The sequence below is a fragment of the Chlamydotis macqueenii genome, chromosome 3 (assembly GCF_036417535.1).
Source record: "Chlamydotis macqueenii isolate bChlMac1 chromosome 3, bChlMac1.mat, whole genome shotgun sequence".
Classification (NCBI taxonomy): domain Eukaryota; kingdom Metazoa; phylum Chordata; class Aves; order Otidiformes; family Otididae; genus Chlamydotis; species Chlamydotis macqueenii.
Genome location: NC_141558.1, coordinates 89204396 through 89223406, shown reverse-complemented (window position 1 = coordinate 89223406; position 19011 = coordinate 89204396). Strand labels below are relative to the sequence as shown.

The 19011-nt window shown below is 46.0% G+C and overlaps 1 protein-coding gene across 3 annotated transcripts in view; it reads left to right on the top strand.

The window, feature by feature from the left end:
• VIT (vitrin) overlaps positions 1-16012 on the top strand; it is a 54114-nt gene extending 38102 nt beyond the window's left edge. For all 3 annotated transcript variants that reach the window (XM_086743923.1, XM_086743922.1, XM_086743924.1), the window contains 7 exons: positions 1576-1623; positions 6869-6931; positions 9624-9771; positions 9963-10066; positions 10591-10817; positions 12867-13380; positions 14024-16012. In XM_086743923.1, the coding sequence (XP_086600049.1) occupies positions 1576-1623; positions 6869-6931; positions 9624-9771; positions 9963-10066; positions 10591-10817; positions 12867-13380; positions 14024-14202 (1283 nt within the window). In that variant the 3' untranslated portion in view covers positions 14203-16012. The remainder of the gene's footprint in view (positions 1-1575; positions 1624-6868; positions 6932-9623; positions 9772-9962; positions 10067-10590; positions 10818-12866; positions 13381-14023) is intronic.
• Positions 16013-19011: the final 2999 nt, after the last annotated feature.

Below are 19011 nucleotides of genomic sequence, written 5' to 3'. Positions count from 1 at the left end.
TGTACAGAAGACTCAAGAAGTGCAGGGCTGTGGTCATGATTTGCTCCTTGGCTGTTTTTTTTAGCTGATCAGGCTGAAAAGTACCTTCATATGAATCTTTTCTTTTTGCAGTCACTGGCCACGTCTCTGCCCCAGGAGGGTGAAGCATATCTTTTAGGATTTTGTACTCACAAGCTGGTTTCACTGAAATCTATTGTTCTTCTCAGTGACAGGAGTCAGGAAACACATTGACCACTCTGATGGTGCAAATGAGCACCAGCTTTTCTTTGTGGATAGGATCCTCCTGCTCTGCACCCAGCATCCCTAGCTCCCATCCCTGCTGTTTCCTCATGACTCTGGTGAGGGATGTACAAAATTCTAGCAAATTACCCTGCCCAGGTGGATGATAAACTAGGATTATTCCTCCTATCTTTTCTCCCTTTTCCTTCCCTGTTACCCAAGCCTGCCCTTCCTTCACCCTACTTCTCCTCCTAAGCAAAATCACAGCAGAAGTTCTGTGTGCATCATGACTGACTTCTCAGCCCTTTGCTTTCCTCATTTTTTAGATTCTTCATAAGCTGTCTAAGAAGTGCTCAGCAGAAGGAAGGAAGAGAGTCTGGCAAAATCACTTTAGCAACAAAACATGTTGGGGTTCTTCCTGCCCTAGAGGAGACCACACGTCTTATTCAGGCACCGGTCTCATGCAACAAGTCTCCCTCCCAAAGAGAAGCTGATAGCTCCTCGCTGGGATGGCAACCTAAGGGCAGGGTCAGTGCTCTCACAAGGCTGAAGGACACTGGCAAGGCCCATGACTTTTTCCAAACCTAGACTCTGGTTCAGCCGTTGGCTCTAGTCAAGAGCACACCAGCTGCCAGTCTGGGTAGGGAATCTCAGGCATGGGAGGCAGTAAGGACTCAACGGGCCTGAGATATATGTCTTTGTAAACCATTCTGAACAAATCTGGAGCTGGACTGTCAGGGGCCAAGGATCTCTCCAGTGCTCCTTGTTACTGTCCTTGTCCAAGTCAACTGCAAGGGCTTTCATCTGGCTGTAACTCAGAGCAAAATGTCACTTTTTGGTAAAGCTCTTCAGCAGGCTGCAAAAACAAAGACACTTTGGTGTTTATTTATGAAAATGGCAATTTTGAGGAAGTTTTCTATGTCTGATAGGCTGCAAAAAAAAATGTTGACAACTTCTTTGTCTTTGGATGCTTTGAGAGGATAGAAAAATTCATATGTGAGAGGCACTTACAGATTTTCAGTGGAAAAAAAGCTAAGCCAAGCAAAAGTATACTGAAGTCAGTATACTTGCCTTGGTATCAATGCGATTCAGAGAAACAAAACCAAAACAGATCTAAAGAGGCATATTTTAAAAAAATTAAAAAGATTAGTGCTCTGGAGGTAGTGATATGAGGCTACTAAATATGGCTTGAAATGTACACATAAAGGTTTCCAGGCTTATGGATTTCCTTAGGTCCTAGTTGTTAATGATAGTTCACTGTCTGAATTGACCTTTCTGAATTGAGTCAGAGCTTTTTAATCTCTAGTCATTCCATTATTTTCAGTAACAATTTTTCTTCTCTTTCATGTGTGAAAGCAATGGAAACAGACTTGTGGAGACCTGGATTGAGCTTTTTTGACACAGGTAAATATTTAAAGCATCCAGTAATTTCTCTGGGAATAATTGGTTTCCATCACACATGGGGAAAGCCAACTCTCTTATCAGCAGTATCATGGGCCTGATGAATAATCTCATTTTAAGGAGTAATCACAGTATTTAAAATGATAAATGAGGTATGTAGTTTGCATCTTAGTAGTTAAAATTATTCTGTGCTTGCATCAGTCTCAAGTTCCTGCCTAAAGCAGGAGCAGAACAGATGAGCCCTGGAAAGAGTTGGCAGCTATGCTGCAGGAAAGAGGTTCTAGCTACTGAAATCCATTTGTAAATAAGAAGGTATTTTGGGAATGCAACAGTTGGGATAGCGCTCTAGAGTTGCAATCAGTGAAGAAGACGATAGATTATTCTGATGTCAATGTACTTAGGAAAGACATTCAGATAAAAGGAAGGTTTAAGCTGAGCATAAGGAATAATGAGCATTATTGAAATTTTCTGACATTATAGCCTTAAAAAACAGACAATATGGAGACAACAACATTTTTATAATTACTGGTGAGTGGAGGGAGAAAAAACCTACATTTGTAGCAGGCTCAATTAGCAACAAGACCAAGACTTGTGCAAACCTCAGTCAGGAGCAGTTACCAAATGCAGATTCTATGTGTTTAGTATTTAAGGGATCTCTTTCCTTGGGGACATTTAAAGGAGACTACATAAACTACAGGCCAATTCATTACAAGGTACTCTCTCTCCTGTGAGGTGCTGGACCATCCAATATGAGATGTCTTTTCCATCACCAGTTTTGCTACTGGAGAGGCCTATGCTGGTGGCCCTTGTAAGGACCATTCTCTTGAACACTCTTACTTCAAAGCTGAAGCATGACTAATCCTTGCCCTGGCTGTGATGAGCAGCACAGCCCATATGCATTAGCTTGCAAATCCAGTGTCAGCAGCCACTGTCAAAATTTGCATCATCCCAAACACAAACAGATCTTCTTTCTCCAGCCACAACTGAGAGGAAGCGTTTCTATCTTCTGTAGCTTAAGCCTTTGGTGTGCTTATTTAGAAAAAGCTACAGAACTAGGGCCAGGGGTGCAGAGGGTTATTTTGAGGCAGAAAATGACAGATTGCATTAAATGCAATAAGGGGTTGGACATGAGGGAAGGGATGTGTATTAATAGTTTCTCAGCAACTGAAGTGCCTGTGTAGACTAGTGTGATAAAATCTGATGAATTCAGATTGTCACTTCAAAGGAATGGTTTCTAGCGTGGCTGTAGTCACTGCTGTCTTACTTAAATGAATGGGAAGTTTAATCAGCATGGACAGCTGTGACAATCAGTGAGGGGAACTTTAATTAGCATGGAGTAGACTGCCCATGCAGTGAGTTGAAATTCCCATGGCAATAACAATATCAAATTGGATTGGCAGAACAGAGAGGCCCATAGAGACTGACCACCTCCCCAGTTAGTTGGGGAAGATTATTTGGTGGGTGACCTTATTGTTACACTAAGCACAAATCAGCCAGCTGACCCACAGCCTTCAAGAACTGGTAATTGCACTGGCAAATAAAACAAAAAAAATGCTGCATTGCCTACACTTGGGTTTTCCATACCAACAAAGCTAACATCAGCTGTATGCCTGGGTAAGGAATACGGATTTTATTGGATGCAGATAAATGCATGAGGCAGATTACTATGAATTAGCTTCCCTAGTCAACTTCATTGCTAAAATGAATGCCACATGTTAACATCTAATTTCACTTTGGTGTTAAATCCACCTACTTTCTGTTCTGCAAATAAGGCAAGTTGTGGGAACAGCACATATGGGATCCCAAGCTGGCACGTGTGAGGTATGTGGTGTGCAGGCTGCAAGATGAAGCATGGCTTTGGTCTGTTATGTGCCCATGGAATTAAAGCCTGTACTGGAATGTACACATGCAGGAGGGCAAGCTGTCAACTATTTCAGGTTTTAAAGAAAAAAAACCCACAGCCATTCTGATCCATGTAGTTGACAAAAAGAGGCTACATATGGGTCCAAGTCATTGCTTCCTTTGTCTCTCTCACATCACCCGTAACTTCTGCATCAGATAAACCCACCATAAGCCAGTGTTGCCAGCAAAAAGACCCGTGGTACCTCCCAGCCACCTTCTGCCCAGGCACCGCCATGGCCACAGGGTCAGCTGCATCAGGGAGCTGATCCAGCCCATCATTAACCTTTTTCTTTCTTCCCAGTTTAACTCTGCACTCTTCTCCCTTCTCTTTGCACCCTACCGATGACAGGCAGGCACAGGGGCTAGTAGTGGAGCAGGAGCAGACAGGAGGGTGCCTGGAAAGAGGAGGGCTCTGCCTTTGGGTGGTGGGGCTGGTTTGCACCACCTGAAACTATCCGTGGGACTGTGCCTGCGGGCATTTACACACAGGCAAAGCAAGGGCAAAGAAGAGGCATTGACAAACCATACGGATGAGAGATTTTCCTCTCCTCGGTTTGGGAGGCCGTGGCTGCTGGTGGAGTAGCAGGGTCACTAGACACAAGTGCACAGCCCAGCCTCAGCCTGCAAGAAACTCTTGGCCCTGTGGCCGCTTCCATCAAAGTACTCTCCTGCAGCTCCTGCTCCTTTGCTTTACTTTGCCTGGCTGCTGAACCGCCTTCCTTCGCATTTATCCAAGGGGCAGCCACAGACACACATCAGTCTAAGCCCAAAATTCACTCTCCTTCTCTAAACCCTGTCCTGTTTCCACTCCCTGCGCCGCTTCTGCTTGCACCTCATGCCACTGGTGTTCCCCCAGGTCACACTTGTGCCTCTCCATGCCTGCAGCTGGTGGGTTTGCTCCCATCAAGTATTTTCCAGTAAAATACTCCTCAGCCACCCACGCTCCGCAGTACCTCACATGGCAGAGGGTTTAATCTCTCAGGAGCAGCAGCTGCACCTGTACAGGATGTGCCTCCTCCCCTTCCTCAGGCCAAAGGCAGATCTGGTCCTGCCTCCCCCTCCATCCAAATGGGCCTCTGTGGGCAAGCACACACTGCCAGGAGCCCTCTCCCCTGTTCCTCCTTGCCTGGGAGTTCATCCCAGGTGTGCAGAGATGGGGCAAGACAAGAGGCACAAGCCAGGAACTGCTGGGCAACAGCTCCAGCCGGGAGGGACAAAGCCAGGTGGAACCTTGCTTGCCAGCCAGCCTTCAAACAGGGCCAGCCTGCTCTGGCAGGAGAGGATCGGCTCCACCAACCATGACAGGGAGGCATTTCTGGCACAAGAGCCAGTGTTGGGATGGGTGGAGAGTCCCTATGCCCTGTCCAAAAAGCGTCTGCTCCAAAGCATGGGTATGAGCACAGGGAGGCTGCAGGCAGGGGCTGCAGGCACCGCAGGGCACCGCCTGCGTGGTGACAAAAAGCAACGCCAGCTCTGGGACTGTCTTAACTTGGCCGGTCACAGCCAGGGAAATTCTCTAACAGAACACACAAATAAATCACTAGCTCTTGCCATAAACAAAGTAGGGCTGATCTTTGTGCCCTTTACCTCTTTCACTTGTACACAACTCCATGAGCTCCCATTCGAAGCCAAGCCCAGAGCTCCAGCTAGCTTAGTGTCCTCTCGCTAGCGACAGGCAACAGCAGATGCCTGGGGACAAGCAAAGCAGAGGGAAATCACACGGTGCTGCTGTTAGCAGGCCTGTTTAGTCCCTGCAGTAGAAACTTTCTTCACTGGCAGATGAATTTGAAAACAAGAAGCTAAAGCAACCTTTCTGTCCCATAAGGGTGCTGCAGTGTGCTGTAGCCTCCCAGTGGGGGATCAGGCATCAGGTCGGCTTTACTTTAGGCACAGCATCCTCAGACTTGATACAAACTTGGCCCCTGACCCGAAACTATGCACAGCTTTCAGCATGCAGGAGGAAGGACTCAAAGTGGTTTATTTGCCCGTTATGAGAGGGGGATCATTAGATGTAACTGGAATGGAAGTAGGAGTGGTGATGGAGGGAGCTGGAGCTGGTATTCCCCACATTTTCTTGGCTGTTTTCTGCGTTATTATGGCTTGGTCATTAATATCTTCAGCATAGGCAGTGCATGTGCTCAGAGACATTACACGTCCCATCAGATTTAGGTGGTGACCCTCACTAACGTCCCTTTGCCACCTGCTCTCTTTACACACACTGATGCTCTCATCCTCACGGCTGGCTGCTCCAGAGAGACAAACTCTGTGGCACCTACGAATTTCTCATCTTTTTTCTATATTGAGCTCACACTTTCTAAAGTTACCTTTTTACTGTTTCTCTCTGAAGTCTGTAGTCTTCCTTCAACTTATTTGGTGATGAAGATTTAAGGAAGTCTTGCCCCTCCTTTTAAAATCAAAATTAATATGCAGTTTACAAAAATAATAAGCCATTTTGCTCTTCTTTTGACCAACTGCTTCCTTGGTGAGTGGTTGGTTTGGGGCTTGTCTGATCACTGCTGTCTCTTCTGAGGATTATCCCAGCTAAATCCCCTTAATCTTTTCATGTGGTAGTGAAAAGAAACAGCTCTTTGCCCTTGCTCATGAAGGAGATGCTGCGCTGTAGGAGACTCTCACTGGGCACTCAAGTCATGAGTGAAGTTCAGCATTTTCAAACCTTCTGACCTCAGCCTGATGATGTCCTGTGAGTCAGTGCATCTCACAAGGACATAAACTCACATTCCCAAGGCTAGTACCCTCCAGATATCTCAGCTGGGGCCTCAACTAAAATCCACTGAAACCTGTGAGACTGTTTCCCATTACTTGACTGTAGCTCTCTGCCACTATTGCTGACCATGCCTTCCTTGCCAGACAGAAAAGCAATGGGCTAAATCTGTTCCTCATCTGCTTCACATATTGCACAGCTTGTTATAAAGGACAAGGGAAGCACAGCAAGCCAGAGGGATGGCAGCGCCAGTTCTCTCAGGGGCAAAGTGCTGGGAAGCCACCACCCCGCACCACGGCCACCAGCTTCTGCACCTGAGGAACCTTCTACTCCTGCTCTCAAACTCTTGTAGCAAGGGAGGGGACTGGCTCACAATGGGAAGTCAAAGTCGGTGCTTGGAGAGATTTTAGTGGTGCTCCTAGAAATGCCTCTGCTCTTTCTTTATCCTAGAAGCAGTGCAGGTGGAAAAAGGTAAGCTCCAAGGATGTGCTCCCTGTCCTCATTTCCCTCCCACATCAATCCTTAGGCCGGGGGGACTCTGCAGCTGCCTCGTTGCCTGCTTCCTTCCAGAGCAAGGGCAGCCACCAAGCACACCCCGACTGAGCCTTTCCTTCCTCCCTCTAGGCTTCAGCTCAAAGGAAGAATTGAATCCGAAGCCACTGGAGTTCATCTCCCAAGGGAACCCAAGTACGTACATCAGAATTAACTTCATAATTAAGCAATGCCATTTTATTAATTACACATTGCTAGAATGCATTCAGTTTAAATAGCAAAAGGTAGGTTTTCAAGAAAGCCTAAGAAACTCGAGGAACGCATTTTTCCCTTGCAGAGGAACAGTGAGCGCTCTTTGCCAACCCCTCCTCATACACGTAATTAGTTTTTGCTTTTACAGGGAAGCAAATAACAGCCAAGATTTTGCTTACCTGGCCAGGGAGTTGGTGGCTGCTCACCGCTGTCTCTTCCCAGGCAGTATCAGCTCCACATTCCTGGAGCGCAGAGCTTTGCTCGAGGACTTCAGTGGTAGAGAACAGCAAACCAATGTGTTGCAGCCAGGGTTAGATGAGTAAGCCCTGCTGACCAGAGCAGGCTCCCGTGGTTTTGCTGCGTGCAGGCTCCCTTCCCGCTGCAGTGGGTGGGAGGGAAGGAAACCACTTGAGAAAGGGACCCGGCGCCTGCAGCAGCGAGGAAAGAAGGGATGCAGAGGGAGCATCGAGCATCCTTCACAGTCCAGGAATGGAGATGTCAGGTCCCCTGATCTGAAAAGGAAATCTTCTACAGCTCCTCATAATTAAAGGCAGATTTGCCCATTAACTCATCTGTAGATGGGGCCCAGAGTAGGAGAAAGAGAAAGCAAGCTCCGATTGGAGAGATGGGGTTGTCTGCCTCCCCCTCATGGGAAGCTGCCCTGGAGAGGGGGCTTCACTCTCACACCGGCACCCGGGTCCTCTCTTGCCAATCCTCTAGCAGCTGAACACTGTCTCTCGCAGAACTGGCATTTCAAGGACTCTTTACATTAACTACTGAACCAAATATCTGTATATTTGCAAGCACTCCTCCTAATACTGTTTTTTCTCCCTAAAACGTCCTAATTTTTCTCCCTAATTTTTCTCCCTGAAACGTCAAATATGCCTAAAACTGGGGAAGGATCTGCCCTACGGACCCAATCTCACTGTAGGAAAGTGCAGCTCGGTGTAGCAGAGACCCAGGCAAGCACAGCTGCTTCCAGCAGCTGAATGAAGATAAGGCACACCAGAATCAAAACTCTCATCCCTCTAATACCTCTAGGACCATAAAAGCTATAATTCAGATCTTGCCTCCCTGCAAATCAGAAAGTGCTCAGCTCCCTCCAGAGCACCTTTAGCCTGTGCTCTCCCAGAGTCCCACTGATGCCCCAGCACCAAAATACTCCTGCTGTCTGAATCCTCCCCAGAAATTAAGTCTGTATGTAAGTGTATGTAAATTTTTACATGCCTGGACCCGGCTGGCTAACAAACTCCCCACTTTCCACATATAGCCCATACGGCGTAGCCCCCTTTGAAGGACAGGAAATTCAGGAAAACTTGGCCGTTAATTGACATATTATTTGTTGTGGGTTCCTGGCCTTGCCTCATGATATGCTGTGAACAAACATGGTTCTCAGTCACGCTTCTGTAATTCAGCATTATTAAAATTAGAAAAACAGACAGCTACAGGAGAAAAAATTGAAAGTAATGAGATGGGAGGCAGTTGCATAAGCCACTAAGAACAATTGGCGCTTTGTAGCCTTCGGGCTACCTAATGATTAAAACACACTATTTTGGACAGTCTGATTGGTAGGAGGCATCACTGGAGGGAAATCAAGAAAAGGGGATGACCCGGGCACCAGAGGGGGAAAATGTTAATTAGCGCTCTAGTTAAGCCAAATTTTGATCCCGCTCCTGGTCGCAATCCACGTGATGGATGTTTTACCTCTAACTTGCAGAGACGTGAAAGCAGGCTGGCAGTGAAGAACACAGCATTTGCAACAGCACAAAGATCAGGTTCATCTGTGTAATTAGAGAGAAGAGTGAGTTTGGGTGCAGGCATAGCTTTTCTAGAATATTGCTTTTAGTTGAGAGAGGTGTCACAAACAGCACACTGCTGCTGCTGCGCACACAGGTACAAGCCTACGGCTACATGCTAAAAGAGTCCTCGAGCAGTCTGAACACACCACACGAAATCATCATCCCCGATGTTAGCTTCAGCCCAGAATTAGGCTGCTGAAAAATTCTCATTCAGAAGCACTGCATTGCTAGGACTGTCATCAGCAGCTCCTTGAAGAGACCCCACGATACCCTTTGCCCCAGGGTGTACCCTGGGCACCACGCATTTAGGGAACTGAGTGGATCTGCCCTCCTTTCTAAGCAGCATTAACATAGTATGTGAAGAACTGTTCCTGTTATGTCTATTATACTAATTAACCCCTCAAAATCCCGTAGTCACATTTGACTTTGCAAACCCTCATCCCCTCTGGGCTGTGAATAAAGCAGGCTGAACCCAAGCCGTGGCTCTGAGGGCACAGGACACGAGCCAGCTTGCTCCCATGCAGCTGACCTCTCCTCCCTAGCCCCCAGATGCGGTGCTCCCAGACTGACCCCTGGGGACAGCTTCTTGCCCTTTTGTCACCCAGCCAGGCTTGAATGTTACATGGCAGAAAATCATGCAAAGGACCGTGTTTGCCAATGAGCAGGGCAGACCTGAGCTCACAGCTGTCACTTATCCATGTCAAAGGCTTTTTGGTAGAGCTTGCACAGCAGGACAAGTCACTGGATGCAGACTTTTTAGGCCTTTGCTTCTCATGAGAAGCACAGCTATCAGAAAGGACCAAAAATATTTCCTGTGTTTCTGTGCCTCTCCTCAGATTGCAAGGTTGATTTGTCCTTCTTGATGGATGGGAGCTGGAGCATTGGTAAACGCCGCTTTCAGCTCCAGAAGCAGTTCCTCGGTAACATGGCACAAGCCCTTGGCATTGGCAGCGCTGGTCCTCTGATGGGCATCGTTCAGTATGGGTAAGAGCTTCTCGTGCAGCTGCTCCCCTTGCCGCAGGCAACGACTGCAGACTCTGGCAGCTGTAGCTCTGTGGCTGATGTGCGCTAAAGGTCTCACTCCAGCTTGCAGCCAGGAGCTATGGGTCTTACAGCTTTTGTATTGCTGCATGTGAAGCAAAAAACCTGACAACTGCTCTCATTTCTCATTTTAGTGATGACCCTTCCACAGAATTTAACTTAAAAACCTATGTCAACTCCAAGGACCTAAGAAATGCCATTGAGAAGATCCCACAGAAAGGTGGACTTTCCAATGTTGGTAAGTGATGAGGCTGCTTGCAACATCCTCAGCTCAAAGAGGGCTCCAGAACCTGGGCTGTAGCAAGCCCATGCCTCCTCATTGGGTACAGAGGCTGTGACTAAATGGTGCTCAGTGTCAGGGCAGGGCTGGCAAGGGGGTACTGCTCCCACTGTGACCTGCCAGCATTGGTCCGGGGGACTGTGAGTCTGTCACAAGTGGACAGGATTTACCTTTCTCCTCATGGGCAAGTCACACTGACATGTCAGGGATCCGTGCTTTACCCAGCTTGTCACCCCCAGGTCCCCTGGGGCACAGGGAGGGGGTGGATGCAGTTTGGCACACCTCTGCAGGAGGGCTCAGGAGGCACTGGCACGGGGAGCAGTGACAACCCCTCTTGCTCGCACAGCCACAGAAACCGCTTTCCACAGCTCCCAGCAGGGCTCCAACACTTGAATCAGCCCTCTGCCTACCATTTCATGAGATACTATCAGGCAGAGTGCTTCCAGATCTGTAACTCATCCTCATCTCCTCTTTTATTCCAGGGAAGGCACTTTCATTTGTTAACAAAAACTTCTTTTCTGATGCTAACGGAAACCGAGGTGGAGCGCCCAACGTGGTTGTAGTGATAGTAGATGGCTGGCCAACTGACCGAGTGGAGGAGGCCTCCAGGCTGGCCAGAGAATCAGGGATCAACATTTTCTTTGTCACTATTGAAGCAGCTGCTGAAAGTGAGAAGCAGAATGTTATCGAACCAAACTTTGTGGACAAGGTACTTACTGGGCTGGGCTGTGGCCAGGAGCTTGCCTCTGACTACATTTTCCAAGCTGTTTCATTCAGGGTGTTTCCCTTTCCTTCTTATAACTTGTGGCTATTTCTTGTGCTGCCTATATTGTCTTGAGGTCTCCTGTACAAAGAGCCAGGCAGCAATGATGAAGTCAGAAAGGGGATCAAGTGAGTAAAGTTCTGGGTTGAGGTGCATCATGGAGCAAATGGCTTTTTACTGACTGGGCATTGGCACAAATCTGCAGTCGTACTGAGATGAGAAGTTTTTCAAATACACAGTACTGTGGCAAAGCACAATTGCAGCCTGAGCTTTCCACAAGCCTCCTGCTGTTCATCTCCCACCGGGCAAAGGCTGAGGAGCCCAGTCAACCTAATGCCAGTGTTGCATTTACAAACAGGTCCCAAATCTGCAAGTGCTGGGACACTCCCAACACAGGCACGTCCCAGTTGTTCAGCTAGACTGGATAACTCAAACGTTTTGTTTCCACTGTTCACCTGATGCGGGTTATTCTTCTGGTATTTGTTTCTGCTGCTGTGGACTTCATGGTAGCCCTTGGCGAAAGACTAAATCCCTGCCATGTGCAGGAAAAAAAAAAAAAAAAAAAGAACACAAGCCTTGAACTATTTGCATTTGGCACTAACGGTACCTGCCTGCTCAACAGTGCTTCAGGGCAAGCTGGCACCCAGTTATGGCACAAGGTCTCAGTACTAAGCGACAGACCAAGCTGGGCTCAAGAAGTAGGGCTGAGTTACCTGTTTTTTTCAAAAAACAGATTCTCATCTGAGCTGTGAAATAATCTCTCATGAGTTTCAGAGCTGCTCCAAAGAGCTGCACTGTGTCCGGTCAGCGTCTAATTGGATTGTAGTCTCATTTGCATTTAATGTTTTTAAAAGGGCAAAGCTACAGTGAGTGTCTGCAAACCTGTCAGGGACACAGTAGAAGCGAGGTGGGCTCAGAATAGGAAGATAAAGCGGGAATGGTGACTTGATATTGCTGCATCATAATGCTAAAATAGCAGCAAGATAGTAAGAGCAAACGAGAGCAGGACATGCTGCAAAGCCCAGACTGGTGGGAATTGTAACTCCCTTGGAGCTGTTAGGCTCTACGCAAGCCAAGACCAGACACCAAGAAAACAGTGCCTCGGTCTTTTAAAACACTCAGACACACGCACAAAGTTGATAGATAAAGGTTGGCTTAACAAAATATTCTTACCCAGGGACCTGAGGCATTAGCATTTAAAAGGCACTAAAGCCAAGGAAAATTTGCTCCAGCCTGTCCCACCACTCCCCTTGGCATACTTGACTTCTCCCATTCCCTCTTCTGTGCCACCCCCGCTTCCTGTTCACACCCACCTGACTCCCACTAACCCTGCAGAAGCCTCCCACAGTTCTGCTCCCTACAAGTATTCAGTTATAAAAATTACTTTTTTTTTTTTTTTTTTTTTTTTTTTTTACTATTTGTCAGAGCCAGCAAAATGGGGAATCTTTAATGGGCTTTTTGCATTTTCACCAAAATTGCCTGGGGTTTTTTCTGCTTAGAAGGGTATGAGCCAAGGATAACCCAACTTCAGCCCCAGGTTTCAGTTCAAGGTAGTAGGGTTTGTCAGCAGGCAAAACTTTCCTTGTTGCCCTGAATGATGGGAGCTGAAGTTGCCAGCTGGCAAACACAAAAATACTTACTGGAGCCGTACTAACAGCAACTCTGTGATTTGGATGCTTTTTCTGAGAACAATGTAACTCATCTAAAAAGCTTGACAGGTGGCAAACTTGCTTATTGCATTTCTTTCACTACTACAATATCAGCTCCATCTCACAGCTTTTTAAAAAAAGGCAGTAAAAACTGCCTCGTTATGCAAGTATCTGTGATGTTACATTGACATAATTTCCCAGGGAAGCAGATGGTGACTGGAGAAGAGGCCACTTCAGACTCCAGCATTGCTCTTTCTAGGAGTCTATATTTACAATTTAGCTACATACCCCAGCTGAAACAGGCGGACTGGATTTCCATTGCATTCATCCTTGTGTTGCCTTGCAGGCAGTGTGCAGGACAAATGGTTTCTATTCCATCAACGTGCCCAGCTGGTTCAGCCTACACAAGGTGGTCCAGCCCTTGGTGAAGCGAGTCTGCGACACTGATCGGCTGGTTTGCAGCAAGACGTGCCTCAATTCAGCCGACATTGGTTTCGTCATCGACGGCTCCAGCAGCGTCGGCACCGGCAACTTTCGCACAGTCCTCCAGTTTGTAGCCAACATCAGCAAAGAGTTTGAGATTTCGGACACTGACACGCGCATCGGGGCTGTTCAGTACACCTATGAGCAAAGGCTTGAGTTCAGCTTTGACAAGTACAGCACAAAGCAGGACGTGCTGAGTGCTATTAAAAGGATCAGTTACTGGAGTGGTGGGACCAGCACGGGAGCAGCCATCAGCTATGCCTCAGAGCAGCTGTTCAGCAAATCCAAACCCAACAAAAGAAAGATCATGATTCTCATTACAGATGGTAGGTCTTACGACGACGTCAGAGTGCCGGCCATGGCAGCTCACCAAAACGGTAAGCCCTTCTATCCTTAGCTGCTCTTCCTATGTGCCTCAGCATTTATCTAGGTCAGAGAAAAGCAGTTTGCTATGATTTGAAGGCACTGGATGGAATTTTAGGATGGAAGAGTAGCACCTCACCCTGGAGTCTCATTGAGCTCTAAGCAAGACCAGTGTCCAATTTAAAATCTGAATGGGGACCTTCAAAAAAAAAAAAAAAAACCACACAAACAAACAAACAAACCACATAGATTTAGCAAAATGTGCCTATGCATAGGAGATCTCAGGGGCTTGCTACTTAGTGACACATGAAGCCTCCTTTAGCTTTCCAGTTGGGATCATCATACATCTTCCAACACAATTGTAAGACATTTGCAGTGGACCAAGAACCTGTTGTTCAGGAGCCTATTATTCAGACTGAGAACAGAAGCTTTACTATTGTTTAAACCTTTGTGCTGTTGGCAAAAGGTACTTCCAAAGCACAAACTAGGCCTTTCTTCCAATTTGAAAATGCCATTTTTATACAGAGAGAGCAAACACACTGCAACTCACTGCCCACATTTTTGTGGCCTAGCAACTACATTTGCACTATTGGTCTTAAATCAAATGTAAGCAATGACAACCTTTATGCTCATTCTAAACTCTGCGTTTCTTTCCAGGAGTTATAGCTTATTCCATCGGAGTTGCTTGGGCAGCCCAAGATGAACTGGAATCCATTGCAACAGACCCCGATAAGGAGCATTCCTTCTTTGTGGATGAATTTGACAACCTCTACCGCGTTGTTAGTCAGCTCATCCAAAACATTTGCACAGAATTTAATTCCCAGCCGCGGAACTGACAGACGCCATGCTGAAGGCACGCCATGCTGAAGGCACGCCAAGTGCCACGGGAGTAATGCCAGGCCTCAGTTCAAGAAATACTGGAGGTGTTTTTCTCTGGCACTTTCCAGGCAGCAAGGTTGATTGCAGCTCTGTCCCTATGCATGATAACGCTCTGTGTAGACTGTTGATTATTATTTTTTTTAACTTGCAGGCTTCAGAAATTCTGATTTGGATGGACAGCAAAAGAGGCAGTAAACATGGAGGAAATAACTGGACCTGTTTGAAAAACTGCTTCCAGCAGAGAGGCCCAGCTTGCCCGATTTCCACCTTTGGGCCCACACAAGCTCCTTAAAATGTACCGCCTGCTCCCTGGAATGGCCAGGTCCCTTCAGGGAGCAGCCACGCTGCATAGCTGCTGTGGCAGAAGCAACTCCATGTGGCACTGCCCACCAGTCAGCACCCAGGTCAGGGCTGAAATACTAGACACTTGTTTTCAGGGGGACACAACTCAAATTTGCGTACCTTCTTAAAAGCAGGCACTCTCTGTACAGCCATCTTGCCAGCAAGTTAAGCTTCAGCTAGTGTAAACTCAAGCACTGAGATTTATCCAAACCCAGAGACTGAAAAGCAAGTGAGAGAAAACAGTTCAAGCTGTGGGACCCTAAAAGCGTTTGTCAACCCCAATAAAGCCCCAAATCCACAAAGTAGCTAACACGCAGGAACTGGAATCTCGTGTCTTACAGCACTGCATTAATATTTGACTTTGAGAAGTGTCTTGTCTCCTTAGTTCAGCTGCTCTGCTCTTGTGTGGCTCAAGGCCTGCAGGATTCCAGGAGAGCTGCTGGGACAGAGGAGACTCATTGAGAAAAATGTGGGTTTAAGTTGCTCACAATTGGAAACATCTTTGAGACCCATCACTCCATCGTTAAATCACAGCTCAGAACAGCTTACAGCAGTCTCCAGTATGAGGAGAGCTATTCAAGAGCCATTAACAGGATTTAAGAGGGAATAATCTGAAGTTCTGTGTTATTCACTGGAAAAAGCAACATTTAGAGCATTTACAGACATCCTCTCACAAATTTGGGATTAATTTCTGGTTGATGGATTGATTTCCATATGAACCTACTACAGCCCCGGATTATTCAAAACAGACAGTTGTTTCTTAAGTGAAGTGCTAGCCATATCACTAGTCAGTAAGGGGAGAAGTGACATATTAAAAATCATAGACTCATAGAACGGTTTGTGTTGGAAGGGACCTTTAAAGGCCATCTAGTCCAACCCCCCTGGCAAGGAGCAGGGACATCTCCAACCAGATGAGGTTGCTCAAAGCCCCGTCCAACCTGGCCTTGAATGCTTCCAGGGATGGGGCATCCACCATCTCTCTGGGCAACCTGTTCCAGTGCTTCACCACCCTCAGTGTAAAAAATTTCTTCCTTATGTCCAGTCTGAATCTGCTTCCTTCTGTTTACCCCTCCTCCTATCACAGGTCAAAAGAATTGCACTTTAATTAGGAAGCTGCAGTTGCTGGTTATGCTTCCATCCAGTATAATTAAAAAAAACATGTTCATTAAGCAAAGTTATCAAAGGATAGGGATGGAGATATATATATATATGTATATATATATATAAAAATATGCGTGTTCATACATCTTATGGCAATCAAAGCCACACCACATCAGGCTTGTGGAACTAACAGGAAGTGGGAAGAAATTAAAACTCAAATTTCACCTCTTACTCACAAATCAGGCTTTTAATAGCATTTGTAGTTTTAATAACTGTGACCCAGGATGTTTATTATTCACATTAAAATGTTAATTGAAGCACATTGCCATAAAGGAGACTTCTTTCTGTCAACAAAAAATAGCACAATCTTTTAATTTGTTATGTTTGGAAACATGAATGAAGTAGCTCAAAAATTACCAATTGAATAAGTGTAATGCTACTTGGACAGAGGATGCAGGGCACTGCCAGCTTTCAAAAAAAGCAAAACAAAGACATAAAATATATTGGCACACAGTTTTTATCACTAATGTGTGCTGCTGCACCTCCACAGCAATAGCCTCTTTCTTGGCTGAAAAAAGATTAAGGATAGAGAGTTAGATAGAAGCAGAGCGACCCCTGATACTCCCCATCTCTCGACTCACCTCCCTCACTGCCATTCTGCTGAAAGTGTCTTTCTCTGTCAACAAGGGACATCACATCGGCTGGACAACACTCAGACGCATGAACTGAATTTACTGGGGACTTCTGTTCAGGCACCAGATTTATTGTCTGAAAATCTGCTTGCTTGGGGTTTAATTTGGGGCTAGCTGAGAAAAAGGCCCAAGTCCTAACTTTTAGCTGCTCTTAATATTGTGGTTTAAGTTTCGATGCAACAGCTTACTACCACGTATTGTTTTCCATGCTGGCTGTACTCTTGCAGCAGGGAAGACTGGCACTCTGCAGAGACTCCCCAGTGTTTCGCTTGTGCTCTGCCGAAAGCACAGCACAGACAGCTGAGACATTAGGAAGAGTTAGAGCTACACGTGTTCTTTAGAATATGCATTTTAACTCATCTGAAAGCTTAAACTTCAAGCAATGACAGTGAGCTTTCAAATGCTCTTTCACAGCAAAGTTGCACAGCTGTCTTTCTTGTCAAGCATTTATAAAGGGCACTTCAGGGTTTGTTGTTGTTTAAATGGTTTATCTTAAGTTTACAGAACAACTACAGTGCTTGGTTGCCAATGTGCATTTTTATTAACTTCTCGGGACGACCTAGAAATTGTTGGATCTCAAAGTGTGAAAGTGGTTTCATGTTTAATCTGACTCTCATCTAAACTTAGATGTCCTATTCATAAACACTGTAAACTTGAGTGTAAGCCTCAAAAATTGTAAGAATACACACCCTTCTGTTAACAAAAGCAAGTAGATCAGCACAGAACACACTCCTCTCTTAACCTTTACCTTTCATAGCAATCAAAATACTTGACATCTAATACTGTTTTATTAAAAAACCAAGATAGTTTAAGTCTTCATAACAGTTCAAGGGGGTATGTTTGTTCGAAGAAAGCAGAACTCCTTCTGTAACATATACAAGCTATTTTGAGCTTCTCAGTACAAGTTGCTATATCTTTTGCAATAAAATTGTCCCAAAGGCATATGTAGTAGCTGTCGTCTCATATGTGGTTAGAAAATAAACACCAAATATGGCGCGTGTGCTATTTGCATTTGTGAAACACAGCTGAGGTTCTTACTAGATTATGGAAGCCCTAGTGAGGCTGGTAAAGCCCCAAGTGTTGCAATGCCCTGCTTCTACATGCTCAGTTGCAAAAAAAAAAAAAAAACCAAACAAAAAAAAAACCTAAGAGTGAGCTAGCAGAGGAAGGACCACCAAATTACCTATCAGAGGAATCGGTCATTGAAGTAGAGCCTGATGGCTGAAAGGCATCAAAATCATACATACTTTCACAAGTCTGCAAGATCATGCCTTATTTTGAACCAGATTTCTTCAGAAACTGAAAAAATTAAAACACACACTGCCTCTAAACACTTTCTAGATGCAGGGATGAATCAAAAGAGGATCTAGACTTCTAGACACTTGATGTTGGGCCACTTAGTTTCAGATGCCTGATCAGTGCAGTAGAACCAGCTGTCCGGCTGAGGCATCCAAAAGAGAAGGGCAACAAAGGGTTGGACTTGTAGGCATGCGGCCAGCCAGGGCTGTGAGCTGTCTGAGCAAGGTGCTGGATACCATAGCCAAAAGGGAGTTGTCTGATCACCCTCTCCCTAGGAAATACGCATCTTTGCACTGAGGGTTTGGGCTGGTGGATTAGCAGTGCTCAGCAATCACAGTGCAGATCATCCACCTGGAAATGAATATGGACATCCATGCTCTGAAAGCCATGGGGGAGCTCTATGACAGCACCTCTTGCCTCTTAACCCCAACATTAGCTACTCACATTCTTGGTGAAGAAGCAAAGTTCAATTCAAAATTCAACCATCTCTTCAGAGACAGGTAACTCAAACCCCTGTTTCCCAGCAGTATCTTACCTCGCTGGTCCAGAGGTGGGACACAGCACCTCTGCTGTCACTGCCACCCTGCACAGAAGGCATCACCCGCTGTGTGCACCCTTTGGTTCCTCAGCTGCTGCTGCTGCTTCGCTGGTTCAGCAAGAGGAGAGTTTCCTCAGGGCAGCTGCTGAGTTTTGCTTTTCTGACAGGCAGGCAGCTCCCCTTCCTCATCATATTTCTTCCCCCACAGCTCTCCAGCACATGAGGGGAACCGTTCCAGTAACCAGGAAAAACTCTTAGGTTAATCATCTAGACAGGACCAACCCAATCTAAACGCCCTTAGTGGATTTAACACTCTACCTATAAACTCCACAGAAAATTATTCATGTTATCTACTTGGCAAGTCAAAGCAAGCAGTAAATATCAGAACTGTTACCTAGATACCAAATACTAAGTCAGTCTTCTGTGGATACATACCTTAAATTACTTCTGAACAAAGTCACTCTCTATCATTCTTCTCGTTATTTTTCTCTGCCCATCAGCCACATTATGGAAACAACTTGATTCCTTTTCCGTTCCCATCTCAGTTTGGGAAGTCTTAGCACCAGGCCATCTACATTTGCTAAATCACCTACATATTGAAAACATCACAAGTGTACATCTATATAGCCGAGTGTCGCAAATTCCTAAAAAGCTGTCTTTTTTTTTTCTCCTTCTTAAACTCAGGTATCACAGGTTTTAGCACTGAATCAGCTACACCACTCACCATCAGCTCTCAGTCATACTGTATGGCAAGAGATGCATTATTTTCCTTACAACCCCGTACAACCCCTTCT